Below are 13,988 nucleotides of genomic sequence, written 5' to 3'. Positions count from 1 at the left end.
TACCCCGGTATCTGTATGCAGCGCTCGACGCGGTACCGCATTTCCTGTGCGAATTCGGCCCACAGTTGCGCCACGGCTCGCTTCCCCCCGAAGCACGCATTGCAGAGGGCCAGCAGGGTGGCGAGCCGGTGCACTAGCGAGTCCGGATTGGCCGACTTGATGCGCAGCGGATCGAACTCGGCCGGTCCGGTGACGGATGCGGCGTACGGCCACCGTGGCTCACGCTGTGCGTCCGGAAACAGGTAGTACAGCATGTCCTTCAGCTGTTCGTCGTTCAGTGGGCCCTCGAGCTTGGACGGAGCGACCTTGGGAGCAACGATTCTGCCCGGCAGCACAGACGACAGTCGTGGAATCTTCGATTCCGTGAGCAGATCGAGTGGATTAGCGCCCTCGATCGGCGGAGCGTTGCCACCGAACGCAAGTTCGCTGAAGTATTCGGTTAGAGCGCGCCGCGAGTCTGAAATTTGCAGGTACTCCTGCAGACAGTCAGCCAGATAGCAGACGGGCGTGTCCTCGAACTGCGCCCGTAGACTCCAGAGCGGTGCCGTCAAGGGATCAAAGTCGGAGTAGGTCTGCGAATCAACCACCACATTGTCTGCCACCTGCGGCCAGGTGCAGTGAACGATCAGCTCGCTAACCGGATCGATCGATACGCCGAACGGAAGGGACACGGCGTCCGTCCCAGTCCAGCCCTCGGTGAACGGGACACTTTTATCGCTTACAATGCTGCCGGAAACGAAACGTGCCAGCTGGTAGGTGAAACGGACCGACACCGCGACAGGATCAACGTACGCTACGCCAATTTTGCCCTTGAAAACCTCCAACAGCCCCGAAAGATACTTGCAGGTGGGTGGCGTTAGATGCAGATGCACAATATCGAACGACATGCGCACCGGGCCGGACTCACACACGCCCAGATACACGTGCTGCACCTTGTCCATCGCCTGCACAAACACGGGCACATCGCAGCTACTTTCCGACACCGCAATATGCACCGAGCTCATCAGGATGCGGATCCTGCTTTCGTTGGAGATCGATTTCTTCACCGGCGCAACGATCACAAACTCGCGCAACCCGTACCATTGCGCCAGCGGATGAAGTTTCTGCTCGTCCTCATCCCCATCGGACCGTTGTCCGTACGCCATGCAGTAGTCGTTCTCGATCGACAGCAAATCCACAAACGTTTGACATCCGGAAACGGGCTCCACGGGTTCCGCTCCCTCCGTCAGGTCGGGTTCGAGCTGCGCACGGTAGTGCATCACCTGCAGCTCAACGTCCGCGAACTTTATCGTTTCGCGCGTCACATTCCAACGGCAGCTGGCCAGCTCGTGGTGGGCAAGCTTCCGGAAAGTGGTTTGACCAAACGACAGCTTCCACTCGTGAAATATTTCCTCCAGCCGCGCATTAAACAACTCCCAGTCGGAGGCCGTCGTAAAGTCCTGCTGGAAGAACTCCGTATCGTCGACCTCTTCGTTCAGCATTGTATTTGTGGGGTGGAGGAACGGTCCAATCGGTTAGGGAAACGGGGGAAAACTCCGGAAGGAAAACACAAAAACACGCAATTTCACTTTCACTAGTCGCAAGTCACGGAGAAACAACGCAACGACGCAGTCCAAAGACGACGGACAGCTAAATATAAACAAACCGCTGTCAAACGCTGTCGTACAGTGGTCGTGTAGTGGTGTGTGTGAGATCTTTGCTACGCAGTTTTTTAAACCGACAATCAGCTGTTTTGTCGGTCGTTTTTGTTTTGGTGATAAAAATCCACCAATTTGGTGTGAAATAGTGAAATTTTGGTTTCGGTAGCTTTATTTCGCACATTCCAATACTCTCCCTTTCACACCTTTTTGCCATTTATCTTGGCTAGCTTGTTTCTTGCCAGCTTGTCGAAGAACAGCAATCCGGCAGCTCGCTCAACCGTCTCCGGTGGCACTTGGAACATCGTGATTGGCGTGCCGTTGTCTATCTTCTGGTTTGGCAGTACGTACGACTCCATCTCAAGCTTTCCGTCGGACGTTTCCATTACGATTACTTTGTAGAAATGCGTCGGGACGGCCACGTTGTTCGATCCGATCACCTGATACTTTACGTACAGTTTCCCATCATCTTCCCGGCGGGGCAGATACAGCGGCCCGGTGCAGCAGTACACATTTGGATACTGCTTTGTCAGTTTTCTCACGTACCGTTCCAGATCGTTCCATTTGTCACGGTTAAAGCCCACTCCAACCTAAAAAGCGGAAACAAAACCATTTAATTCAACGAAATCCAACAAAATCAATCCATTTTCCCTTGCCTGTGGTGCCATATTGGTGAGGTAGAACGTCTGATCACAATGCTTCTGCTCCATCCGGTGGTTTCCCGCCGCTGCCAGATGGCCCCGATCGAACCCGGACCCTTTGTAATCCGTGTTTAGCGAGCGGAAGAACGGGTGAATGCTTTCGTCCGGCTTAAAGTCACACTTGGCCCGATCCACTGCATCATTGTGTTTGACCGTTGCGGGCGTTAGATGCTCAAACACCCAGTGAGCAACACGTGTCCTTCGATCGTACGAAAGCACATAATCGTCGAACGACCGTACATTGTCCAGCCCAGGGAATCCGTACTTCATAATCTGTCCGACGCGGCTCACATTCACCACCGCCGAGGAGGGACTGTCGGCCGGAATGGGAGTGGCTGCGGACACGGTTCCAAATATAGGCAGGCCGGGTTTGGAGCAGAACGATTCCGCTGCCTTGCCGGTGTTTATATAATCACTGGCTATGGTCAGCCTCTTCCGCTCGAGATACGTTCCAGTCAGATAGCCACCGAAGCCAACCGACGACAACACCAACAGACGGGACATCACGTTACGGGAGCTCATTTTCTAAAACTATACAATATTCGGTTAAAACTTTCTAATTCTATCGCTGCTTAAAGCTATTGCACTAGAAACAAGCACGTGCAGTGCGTGAAGGGGAAGAGACGAGATTTGTATTTTTGTCAACAAACCCCGAATCCACAACAAAACGCCTTCTACGAGGGGTAGGAATGTCGAACAAAACGCACGCTGTCAAAATGCTGTCAAACGATTTCTGACAGCTTTTGCTCCCACAACAACAAATAATTTTTTGCTGCCGGTTCATTATTTCGTTACGCATTGCAACAAATTACACAAAAATTGTTAATTTATTTCGTTAAGTGTTTTGTTTAAAGTTATCACGATGTTAAGGAGTAAAGTATGTCGTATCGTGCATGCTGCTTGCAGTTCGCCGCCCTGTTTAGGCCCTACAGTCTTCTGCAAAAATGGGTCCTTCGATAAGATATCATTGCATCAGTCTTGTGCTTCGGGAATGGTAAGGCTTTCATCCCACTTCTCCGTTATCAGTCGCAGATACGATATTTGCATTCAATGGCCTTTCCCTCTCTTATAGCATAATCACATCATTCAGCAAAGGCGTGCCATTAACACCACCACGACATGGAGCCAGCTCAATGAGCTTAAAACACATTCGCCACAGCAGAAAGCACCGCAAAAGTCCTCGTCCTCGACAAACCAATTCACAACACGTTCTCATAATTGTGGAGAGTTAAGGTTGTCCCATGTCGGCCAGAAAGTCACGCTGTGTGGATGGTTGGAGTTTTCCCGGATGAATAAGTTTTTCACTCTGCGCGATGGTTACGGCACGGTGCAAGCCCTTTTACCCGAAGCAGTGAGCGAAGGGTTCAGCTTGGATGGATTGGCCTTTGAATCAATCCTGCGCGTCACAGGAACGGTACAGCCTCGTCCTGAAGGTCAAGCAAATAGAACCAACCCGACCGGAGAGATTGAAATCCATGTGAGCGGCTTAGAGGTGCTGAACGAAGCAAAGAAACGACTTCCCATCAACGTGAAGGACTACAACCGAGCAAAAGAAAACCTTCGCCTTGAGCACCGGTACATCGATCTACGAAATCGCGACCTTCAGCACAACCTGCGACTTCGTTCGCAAATAATCATGCGGATGCGAGAATGTATGATCAACGATTACGGTTTCGTGGAGGTCGAAACGCCCACCTTATTCCGCAGAACTCCTGGGGTATGTTGTTTTAACAAGAAGACACCGTTCCATTGAAAAACTCATCAACCCGAACTTCCCTTACAGGGGGCACAAGAGTTTGTCGTCCCGTCCAGGAAACCGGGACACTTTTACTCACTCGTCCAAAGCCCGCAACAGTTCAAGCAGATGCTGATGGTGGGAGCAATCGATCGTTACTTCCAAATCGCTCGCTGCTACCGGGACGAATCGACCCGACCCGATCGGCAGCCCGAGTTTACCCAGCTCGATATCGAGCTTTCCTTCACCGACCGCGAAAGCGTTATCCAGCTGATCGAACAAGTGTTGACGAAATCGTGGCCCTACAGCGAAAATCCCATTCGTGCGCCGTTTCCACGCATGACGCTTGCGGAAGCGATGGAGCGATTCGGGAGTGACAAACCGGACACGAGATTCGGCTATGAACTGCAAAACGTGACCAAAACGCTTGGGGCTGGACTTACTATGCCGGCAGGTGTACGGCAGCAGGACTTTCGGGTGTACGGAGTCGTTGTTCGTGCGGAGGAAGCTCGAAAGCTGCCTACGGGGTTGAAGAAATCGCTGGAGGAAATAGCGAAACAGAGTAACTTTTGTAAGTTTACCCAGAGCAAAGTGACGCCCGAGTGGAGTTCGGGACCGATTCAACCATTACTTGGCAAGGAATCGGCTGACGCGTTGAGCGAGCAACTGTCCTTGCAGCCGGACGATCTACTGCTGCTTGGCTGGGGAAAGCAAACTTACGTTGTAAGTGGTATTATTGAATAATCCATTTACTTGTTGAAATTTACACTAAATCTCCTCTTTTCTAGCAAAACTTGATGGGTAGAATACGACTGGCTACGTACGAAGCACTAGAAGAGCGCAATCTAGCACCGAAACGACAGTCCCACGCGCACAACTTCCTCTGGGTGGTGGATTTCCCCATGTTTAGTGAGAACGAAGAGACGGGCCAGATCGAAAGCACCCACCATCCCTTTACGGCACCCCACCCAGAAGATGCGGCCGCCCTGTCCGACGGTTGCAGTGAAAACATTTACAAAATTCGATCGCTAGCTTACGATCTCGTATGGAACGGGGTCGAAATCGGCGGTGGATCGATCCGTATACACAACAGCCAGCTACAGCGAATGGTGCTGAAGGATGTGCTGAAGATCGAGCATGCCCATCTGCACCATCTGCTGGACGCGCTGGAAAGTGGTGCCCCACCGCACGGCGGCTTTGCCATCGGGCTCGATCGCTACGTTGCGCTGCTGTGCAATGCGCCATCCATAAGGGACGTGATTGCCTTTCCCAAGAGTGCCGACGGTAAGGATCCGCTCTCGAAGGCGCCCGTCCCGATCAGCGAGGAAGAGAAGCGAATATATCACATTCAAGTTGTAGAGTGAGTATAATGAGATCGTTTTGTCGTTGGTAGTCGAAGGAACGTGTTGATTAAACAAAACTGAATTATTGTCTCGTAAAAAAGTGACGGAAAGAACAAAATACTTTTTTTATTATTAAAAAAAAGACAAAAGAAAACATGAAAACATTAACCTGTACAAAAACGGCTTTATCAAAAAGATGTACAAATTGGCGATCTTCGGCGACGGGCCGTGGAACGATGATGGACAGCAGTCTGTGTGTGTGAATGTAGATTACGTGATGTGTGTACTGTGGAATGTCCGCATTCTCCCTCTCTCTCTTTTTGGCACAATGGTGTGGTCAAAAAGTGTATCCCTTCTTACACCAGCACATCGTTGTAGTTGGTGATGACAAAGTCGTGATAGTACATCATGATGGCCAACGGTTGCCCTAGAATTATCGAAGCCCACACGAGCATATTGCCCCACCGGGGTCCGTAGTTCGTCTCCATGTACTTGGCAACGAACGAGAGCGGGATCTGCGCCATCATCCCGGTGAATGCCCACACCTTGAACGTTTTCAGCGGCACACTGACGAGATACTCGTGGAAGAAGGCGCTGAAGAAGAACACGATCACCGAAGCGGCCACCTTGGAGTAGCCGAGCTCCACCACTGGGATGTACAGATGGCGAACGCACCACCTGGGGAGCAAGAACGAGAGACAGGATCGTTAAAATGGACGTCATTTCTAATCAAAATCCTGTACATACTTGTGCACGGGCATGTTCCACGTGCGCCAGAACGTGTCAATGTTGTTCGCGTTCCACCAGTCGCTGTAAAAGTTCCGGTCGGCAAAGTGTAGCAGCTCGCCCATCAGATTTAGGAACGAGTGGAACGTCAGATAGAAGAAACACAGCCACATCAGATGGTTTGGAATCTGTCGGACAAATCAAAACGCGGTGCGGTCAGTAGTACCTCAAACATACAACCTTCACACCTTCACTTACCGCAAGCTTTAGCAAACGTTCGGCCGTCTTTGTAAGATCCATGTTGGAAAACGGCACCAGCGAGTTGCGCACCGACGGGATCATCCACTGCTGGAACAGACCCATCACGATGTGCACCCCGATCACCACCTCCAGCATGCGTTTGATCAGGAACCGCTTCCGGATGCGGTTCGTCTTGGGGAAGTTCAGCTCGTAGCAGAGAGTCGGCGCCAGCAGGAAGTAGAACAGATCGACCGGATGCAGATTGTCCGGATAGTGTACCAGGGCCGGTACTTTGTCCTTATCGTTGCAGTAACCGGTCGCGCTTCCGTTGGCCGTACGTTCCGCTTCCTGTTCCCTTCCATTCTCTGCAAAGCGCGGGAGTGCAAAGCGCGTGATTAGGTCAACTAGCAAAAAGCAAACGGTCGATCGGGGGGGGGGAGAAGGTTGTGCTACTTACGCAATTGCGCTATCGTTATGCTTTGTCGCCGGCCGGAGCGACTGTGTCGGTGCTGTTTCTTTTCCGCGCGACACCACAGATTCACCTGCACGTAGCTCCAAAGCTTCAGGAACAGTATGCAATAGATGAAGCATACCGTCATAGCTCCCACTGCGAGAAGAAGGAGGCAAAGAGAGAGAGAGAGAGAGAAACGTTAGAGGAGGTGTTTGCGTTCCGTAACGCCCTTACACTAATTACAGCGCCAGTGTCGGGGGCGCACGGGTTCCACAAGTTCAAGGCCTGTGCGCCTTCAAACGGAGCCGTATCGCAGTCATATCTGGCCGGGCACGAATGAAGTTGTTACACAAGCGGCAATTAAAACGACTCCATCTATACGCGAACCCGTTCATTTCGCACCCGCGACCCCTTACCTAAGCTAAATATGTGCCCCTTCACGTGTATCACAACCATCGGGATTAGCACGAGCACGATAATGTTGACGATGTGTACAGCCATTCCGGCACTTTCGGGTATGATGTCGCTCGCCAGCGCACGCTCCATCATCAGGCAAATCATGACGGGCACCAGGGAGTCTGTGGAGGACAGCGCGATCGTTTCAAAAAATCGGTTGACAAACGGCCCCGATACAATACACCAGGGGGGGATAATACTTACAGCTGATCAGCAACACCGACGGATAACCTTCACCTTCACCTTTGCCGGTGAGCACCGTGAACCACTGCACCGGATCGACGCGGATACCGTATCTGGCAAGATCGAACACAACCGTTAGAAAGTGAACATAGTCGGGCGGCATCAGGGCCAGTACGTACTTGATAAAGTTCTCGAGCACCAGCCGTATGCCTCCCATCGTGAGCAGCAGAAAGCCCCAATTGACTAGACCGGTGAAGTTGTCGAAGCCGGAACTCCACGAGAACAGCGAATCCCGTGGTCGGTGACATCTGCCGGCAAAGTGGGAAGAGAGCAAATGGTTTTTAAATTCAAAGAATTCCCCCCAAAGAATGACAATGGCCCATTAGTGGCGCTTAGACAACGATGTTGTCTGGCCGAACGAACATTTAATGTGTCTGCATAACGGCTTCTTAGAATTAACCAACAAAACGCTGAAAGTCATCGTTTTGCAGGTGGAAAAAACTGCTGCTTGCGTGCACATTTAATGCAATTGTATAATGAAACACAGCGTTTCTGGTTCATCCACAGCAAGAAATCCCTACGATCGACATGCCCACTCAGTGTATCAGTTCCATTGGACGTATCATTGCCAAAGTAAGGGCAGTTCCTCGTTACGTGCACCCCGGATGATCACGCAAAACCCGCGCAAATGAGTTAAACAAACCGGCAACGGCTGATAACGGCTGCTGCTGCTGCTACTGCAGAACTCCCTTGACCCAGAACATAAGGCTGCAACCCCAGAACCTTCGCTCCGACACGGCAGCATGACACGGCAGAACAAGCTCAAGGTTGCCAAAGCCCTCCATGGTCTTAAACACGGTTGCACTTTTGTCACCAAATGAGCGGGATGAGTCATTACGCCTACCCCTCCTGCTGCTTACTCACGGTTTGTCCGGCTGTGATTTGCGCTGTTCCGATTCCTTTTTGGTGATCTCTTCCGCCCGCGTTACACTCTGCGTCCGCCGGTACCGGACCTTGTTCTCCTCCGCCGCCGCTGAGTGGTGCGTTTCGCCCGACATGCTTGCACTGTCTGGCGGGTGGGTCTTTGGTGTGTGCTACACAGGGAACGAAAGAGGATGGACACAAACCGGGACGAAGGTCTGGAAAGGAAGAAACAACCATCTTGAAGAAGCTTGGAAATTACTGGATAGCTCGATACACTGATAAGAGCAAACACACGATTTTAGAGGTGTTTTAGTGTGGCACGTTTCTTATCACGTAGGGGGGTAAAAGCCATAAAGCTTTGAGGCGTTGATATCGGGATTAGTAAGGCGGGATTTTGCTTAAATCATGCTGACTTTAACCTGTACTACCCTACGGGAACACAATCAGATGTGATGTACGGTTCAATATGATCATTTCTATCACCTTTTATGACCTTTTGACCCTTCAAGGGTCATTGAAAGTGTCATCTCTCTCTGAGGTGCATCTGGATCTTATCAGTTTTCATTCTTTCATTTTCCTTCTCTTTGCAGAATGGAAGTGGAAAAGCAAAATGTAGAATGTGTCCTCCGTTGTCTCACGACTGATAAGAAAAACAAACTCTGTCTGGGGCCGGCAGATGCACTGCCAGCTGTTGATGCCGTTGAAACGGGGTCAACGAGATTGCAAAACTGCAACTGTCTATGCACACACACTTAGATGCAGTTTCACTGCACATCACTTCCTATCTCCAAGTGCAGCAACAAGTCGCCATCAACCGAAAGGTAGATGGCCTCGGGGGAACATGGACAAACTCGCATTCGGTTGGTTTGTGCAAATGGTACGAGGTCTCTACTGCTTCTAACGCACTCATTTCGATGCGTCATGCACGTGTCCGTGACAACCGTGTCGTGGCGTTGAACTTGACCTTTGATGGGAACTGTCTCCGCGCCCACAAAACGCACGCAAACGCACCGATCGTACGCCGTTATTTAACCGACGCCAATCGCCTGGTGAGGTGAGTTGCAGTTATCTTAATCTCATAATTCAATTGTTTCCGTTCGCCACACTAGAATTTGTGATGCAACCGTGTGTGGAGTGGATTTATGACGCCGTGGCAAACGACTTTCTGGCGTTCTAAATCGCTTTTCTAAAGTAAACGGTTGAAAGGGAAGGAATCATTTGCTGTCTTTCAAGTTTCCGCAGACAACACCGCGACATTCCGATCAACCTTGTGGAGTACTTGGTTGGGTCCACCTTTACCCTCACCATGCGGCCGTGCACTTGTTAATTATCGTACACCACCTGGACACAACACAGCCAGCACAAGCACATACACTTTGTCCAAGGTTAGACGGCCCGGTCTCCATCCACAGACACGGGCAAGATGGTCAAAAAAACAGGTTTTTTGTTCGGTCCGTTTGAATTGTTTTCGCGATCTTACACTGTGTCTGTGTGTACGTACAAACAAAAGCCCTCGATCGAGAGACAGCGAGTTTACATTTTTTGAGCATTTCGCGCTCGAAATTTTGATCGTTAATGTTGCCCATGTGTGCATTGTATAGAAGACGACAAGCAACAGAGAGAGAGAAAGAGAGTTCCATAAGGAAACACACATGCAACTCGGAGGACGGAGCCGGAACACGCGCCGCGCCATCATGGATGCGCGGGAATGTTATTGACCTTCTTTTCTTTCCTTCACAAAACACTATCGTGTTCTCTCAACACATGTCGACCGGCCGTTGCGTCGTTACATAAGGCCGGTTAGAATGCACTTGCTTCCGTGACGGACTTCCTTTCCGCACCAGTTGTACCTTCTGTACGGGAACACACACACACACACACGCACACACAAGCTTTTCGGGGAAACTGAGTGCCGACACACTGCACCGTACTGCATCCAGTGCAACACTACAGTGCGATCGATCTTCGCCGGACCGGCTTTACAACGCTTCTCGCCCGCCGCTTATCAGCTGCTCGCGATCAAGGAACAGCTCAAGCTACGCTAACGCACACACGCGCGCTCTAAGCAACGACGCCCGCGGCCGCCTCTCAGTCAGTCGAGGCTTATCAGCATGGTCACAGGCTACGTACAGGTCGATTCCCGGTCGAGAGAAGATACCCTGCGTCGACCGCAAAAACTAACAAAACGATGTACGACGTAGAAACCAGGCCCGGCGTCATCCCGCACGCACGTTCCCGTTGGACATTGCTCCACAACAAATCTTCCCCCGTCCTGTCCTTCTAACAAAAACACCCTCAAAACATGCTGGCATACCTCTCTACTACACGCACACACAGGCACACGCACACACTGGGGGATACTTTTACTGATTAAATTTAAACCGATCGGTGCACACCATTATCATCGCCCTGTGGCAGCGCAGCGCAGGCAGTTCCTCGTGCCGCGCCTTGTAGAACCGAACTGAATACGCGAACGTGACTGACGACGACGACGACGACAGTGGAGAGTGGACGCCGCAACCGTTATTGGAAGGGAGCGACCGGCACACTATGGGGCGCGCACCAAAACGATGATGATGGGTGCGCACCCCATAGCACATGGCACCGCGATGCCCTAAATATAGAGAGAGCAAAGTCTAAAGTGCAGGCACAAACACACACACACACACACAGGCCATTCGGTTTTGGGTTTGGGTGCATTTTTGATAAATTGTTAACAAAAAAAAACCTAATTTTAGCTAAATTTGTTTGACCGTTTGTCACTGCGACCGGAACGCATGTGGGTCGTCGTCATCGATAGTGTAATGGTACGGTAATGGTACAGTGTGTGCTGTGCAAGTGTGTGAGAGGGTTCCTTATTTTCTAACGCCTAGGAAGGTTATCATTGTATGTAGTTGTTCGTGTCAAGTGTTTGTAGTGCAAATTTCTCCTTTTTGAAAATTACCTTAAACCACGTGTCACAACCGTTACCGCATTTAAATCGCACCCGTTCTACATTTGTGTCCCGCGCTGTATGACTGACCTCGCCTTACATGCGGTATTGCTTTTCCGCGACGCGAACTCCATTAGCAGACCCCCCTCCCCTCGCAAGAGGGACCGGCTGGCCTGAAAGAAAGACGAAGGTGAAGGGACAGGAAAGGTTTTGTTGTTAATCGGATATACACCATTGCCGTTGCACCAATACACATTCACACACACTTAATATGTGCAGTTTGTGTTTGCGTGCTACGGCCACTTAGCACTATCACACTTACCTGTTTTGCTAGCCATGATTACGACACCCGAGGCACACCGGTATAGGGGGAATGACGTTAATTTTGTCCCGGTCGGTGCGTTCGATTTTCGGATCGAAGGGTGGCTCTTTTAAATTGATCGTTATTTTTGGGATTTGAGCAAATTTGAGCATATCGTTACCAATTTTAAGTAAAAGACGTGTGATCAAAATGACACCATCTATCGATGAATTTGCTTAAAGAGAATATAAACGTTGAGTTTTAAGGATGTATGAACTTGGCAGGATTTCTGAAATGCTTTCTTCTCATTTCAATTACTGTAATCTTGTCTATTTAACGAATACTCTTTGGAAATGAGGTGTTACTCACCGAAATTCAAGTTCAATTGAAGCAAATTCTCAATATAACAAAGATGTAAAAGTACTTCTTGGCAGGACTGTAATAATGACCATTTTTCTACAAATATTTTGCATTAAAATAACAATAAGATCACCAAAAGCTGATCTTTTCATCAGTCTTTTCATCCAAGTTGCAGATATTACACAAAAGTTGCATACGACTTGCTCACTGACTTGCATGAAATCTTAATTTGCCGGCTCGCGATTCAGCTCGTACCTGCCATCGTCCGGAAGATTTCTTTCATAACCCCACTCCTCCAGCGCCTACTGCATAGGAAAGTAAAAGAAGCGGCCGGTTTAACATAAGATGGTGAGAGGGTTTAAAGGAACAACTCTATTTTATTCGCCCAATTTGATGTAGTTTACCACACACGCTAGAACGCATAATGCAGCGAATCCGATTCCCGGCGTCCAACTATTGGCATTGGGGTTTTCCCGATCCCATGTTCCGTTTACGGGGTTAACTGTGCCGGTGTAAAAGAAAGGAAAAGGTCAGCCAAAATGACACGCGCCGGTGTGTAGCTCAGCTAGTCTTACCATTTATCGTACGGATCCTTTTCGCCAGGACCTAGAGCAAGGGGGAATTATTAGCAGGCAGGCAGATTTATTCGGACGCCTTGACAAGCGCTTCCGCGACTTCCATGGCGATGGCAGCTTCCGCGCGGTCCTTATCGCCCGAGGCGGAGGACAGCTGGGTCTGGGCGTTCGACAGCAGCTCCCGGCAGGCGGACGAGTCGAGGTCTTCCACGGGGTGCGCTTCCTCCGCCAGCACCTGCACGGAGGCATCCTCGTTCACGGTGACGGTGCCGCTGGAGACGAAGATCTTCTTCACCGCGCCATCGTTCTCGTACACGGTGACGACGCCCGGCTTCAGGACAGCCAGCGTCGGCACATGCTTCGGCAGGATACCGAACGCACCGCTGAACGAGGGCACATCGACCTGCCGGATGTTGGCACTGTCGTAGAACACCTTGTTCGCGGCGGCCAGCGTGAAGGCCATCTCGTCGGCGTAGCCGCGGGACTGCACCATGCGGATCGAGGGGCGGGCCAGGGCGGCCAGGCGAGCGCTACGCAGGGCGAACGACATTTTGCTGCTGGAAAATGGCCGGGAAAGTGGACTTTTTCACTCGACGAAAAACACTACGGTTCCGGGTGAAAATTGTTACGCGAACGAGGTGCTTTAAACGTCAACAACTGTTTCATAACAGTTTGACAGCGGCACGGGGACGTCAAACAGTGGGACGCGCACATGACGATAGCGGACAGAAAAAGTTTCGATGATTTTATATTGAATATCATAAAACAATAGTCCGGGGGCAAATGTTTTGCTGATTTGTTCACAAATAATTTTAAATTCGATTCCAATTTCTTTTTACAACTGAAGAACTAAATTGAACATGAAATTAATCCGACACAAAAAGTTGAAGCAAAAATCAATTCTCATCAGAAATGTGGTATCCCACTGTGCATTTTCTTGCTGTCAAATACTGCCATACACGTTTGAACTGTTATAAAAAGCCGTTGCAATCATACTGGTGGTAAAGAAAAGCCCATTTCAGGATGTAATAGTGACACTAACTCAAACAATTCTTAATTAATACCTCTTTCACATATGTTTCTCTTTGTTCGCTAGGACAAAAAACAAACACGCTGGAAGCGCTGTGTTTGCAAGCAATATCATTGAAACGAACCATCACACAAAACAACAGAAAGCTACCACACACCAGTTGTAAGAACGAAGCTTTTGAGTAACTTAAATATTGAAGCTTCAAATCTAAATTAAACTAGTATAACTAAAATTATTTGAAAAAATCAGCAACATAAAAATAAAATCTAAAATAGACAGCATACATATCTGCCACCAACTGCCACAATCTACGATTCGTCAATGCATCCCTGGGAAAAATGATAATTATCCTAAAAGTACAAACCAAAACTGACAAAACCGCGTACAGTGTAAG

At 49.8% G+C, this 13,988-nt stretch overlaps 5 protein-coding genes across 8 annotated transcripts in view; 1 reads left to right on the top strand and 4 right to left on the bottom strand.

Annotated features, from left to right (window-relative positions):
* The window catches only part of LOC120959453 (rab3 GTPase-activating protein catalytic subunit), a 113,540-nt gene extending 111,894 nt beyond the window's left edge, over positions 1 to 1,646 (bottom strand). Inside the window, exon 1 of the mRNA XM_040382843.2 lies at positions 4 to 1,646. Within this exon, the coding sequence (XP_040238777.2) occupies positions 4 to 1,481 (1,478 nt within the window). The 5' untranslated portion in view covers positions 1,482 to 1,646. The remainder of the gene's footprint in view (positions 1 to 3) is intronic.
* Positions 1,647 to 1,791: 145 nt separating this feature from the next.
* LOC120959458 (endonuclease G, mitochondrial) lies at positions 1,792 to 2,991 on the bottom strand. The gene is made up of 2 exons (XM_040382854.2): positions 2,294 to 2,991; positions 1,792 to 2,227 (listed from the first exon to the last, which is right to left on the bottom strand). Exons 1-2 carry the CDS (start codon positions 2,858 to 2,860, stop codon positions 1,838 to 1,840), a joined length of 957 nt encoding a protein of 318 aa, XP_040238788.2. The 5' UTR covers positions 2,861 to 2,991; the 3' UTR covers positions 1,792 to 1,837.
* Positions 2,992 to 3,082: 91 nt separating this feature from the next.
* On the top strand, positions 3,083 to 5,596 carry LOC120959455 (aspartate--tRNA ligase, mitochondrial). The gene is made up of 4 exons (XM_040382849.2): positions 3,083 to 3,332; positions 3,411 to 4,055; positions 4,122 to 4,796; positions 4,862 to 5,596. The coding sequence occupies exons 1-4, from the start codon at positions 3,201 to 3,203 to the stop codon at positions 5,435 to 5,437; spliced, it is 2,028 nt and encodes a 675-aa protein (XP_040238783.2). The 5' UTR covers positions 3,083 to 3,200; the 3' UTR covers positions 5,438 to 5,596.
* On the bottom strand, positions 5,518 to 10,891 carry LOC120959456 (diacylglycerol O-acyltransferase 1). Of its 4 annotated transcripts, none has more exons than XM_049608883.1 (9): positions 10,711 to 10,891; positions 8,397 to 8,633; positions 7,652 to 7,780; positions 7,494 to 7,585; positions 7,250 to 7,411; positions 6,840 to 6,989; positions 6,401 to 6,747; positions 6,164 to 6,330; positions 5,518 to 6,094 (listed from the first exon to the last, which is right to left on the bottom strand). In XM_049608883.1, exons 2-9 carry the CDS (start codon positions 8,528 to 8,530, stop codon positions 5,773 to 5,775), a joined length of 1,503 nt encoding a protein of 500 aa, XP_049464840.1. In that variant the 5' UTR covers positions 8,531 to 8,633; positions 10,711 to 10,891; the 3' UTR covers positions 5,518 to 5,772. The 4 variants fall into 4 exon arrangements, with proteins under 4 accessions (XP_049464840.1, XP_040238786.1, XP_040238785.1 ...); XM_040382852.2 differs by having other exon boundaries at positions 8,397 to 8,611; positions 10,711 to 10,890; XM_040382851.2 differs by lacking the exon at positions 10,711 to 10,891 and adding an exon at positions 10,247 to 10,440 and having other exon boundaries at positions 8,397 to 8,611.
* A 1,432-nt stretch (positions 10,892 to 12,323) lies between these two features.
* Positions 12,324 to 13,238, bottom strand: LOC120959459 (ATP synthase subunit delta, mitochondrial). The gene is made up of 2 exons (XM_040382855.2): positions 12,565 to 13,238; positions 12,324 to 12,491 (listed from the first exon to the last, which is right to left on the bottom strand). Exon 1 carries the CDS (start codon positions 13,112 to 13,114, stop codon positions 12,632 to 12,634), a length of 483 nt encoding a protein of 160 aa, XP_040238789.1. The 5' UTR covers positions 13,115 to 13,238; the 3' UTR covers positions 12,324 to 12,491; positions 12,565 to 12,631.
* Between the last annotated feature and the right edge of the window lie 750 nt (positions 13,239 to 13,988).

This window comes from Anopheles coluzzii, chromosome 3, assembly GCF_943734685.1.
Source record: "Anopheles coluzzii chromosome 3, AcolN3, whole genome shotgun sequence".
Taxonomy (NCBI): Eukaryota; Metazoa; Arthropoda; class Insecta; order Diptera; family Culicidae; genus Anopheles; species Anopheles coluzzii.
This window is presented reverse-complemented; position numbering and strand designations above follow the sequence as displayed.

Coding starts and splice junctions, on each gene's coding strand:
- LOC120959459 (XM_040382855.2), bottom strand. CDS start 13,114: ATGTCGTTCGCCCTGCGTAGCGCTCGCCTGGCCGCCCTGGCCCGCCCC.
- LOC120959458 (XM_040382854.2), bottom strand. CDS start 2,860: ATGAGCTCCCGTAACGTGATGTCCCGTCTGTTGGTGTTGTCGTCGGTT. Junction 2,228..2,293: donor TCACCAATATGGCACCACAG/GCAAGGGAAAAT, acceptor TCCGCTTTTTAG/GTTGGAGTGGGCTTTAACCG.
- LOC120959455 (XM_040382849.2), top strand. CDS start 3,201: ATGTTAAGGAGTAAAGTATGTCGTATCGTGCATGCTGCTTGCAGTTCG. Junction 3,333..3,410: donor AGTCTTGTGCTTCGGGAATG/GTAAGGCTTTCA, acceptor CCTCTCTTATAG/CATAATCACATCATTCAGCA. Junction 4,056..4,121: donor TATTCCGCAGAACTCCTGGG/GTATGTTGTTTT, acceptor CTTCCCTTACAG/GGGGCACAAGAGTTTGTCGT.
- LOC120959456 (XM_049608883.1), bottom strand. CDS start 8,530: ATGTCGGGCGAAACGCACCACTCAGCGGCGGCGGAGGAGAACAAGGTC. Junction 7,781..8,396: donor AAATCACAGCCGGACAAACC/GTGAGTAAGCAG, acceptor CTTTGCCGGCAG/ATGTCACCGACCACGGGATT. Junction 6,095..6,163: donor TGGAACATGCCCGTGCACAA/GTATGTACAGGA, acceptor CTTGCTCCCCAG/GTGGTGCGTTCGCCATCTGT.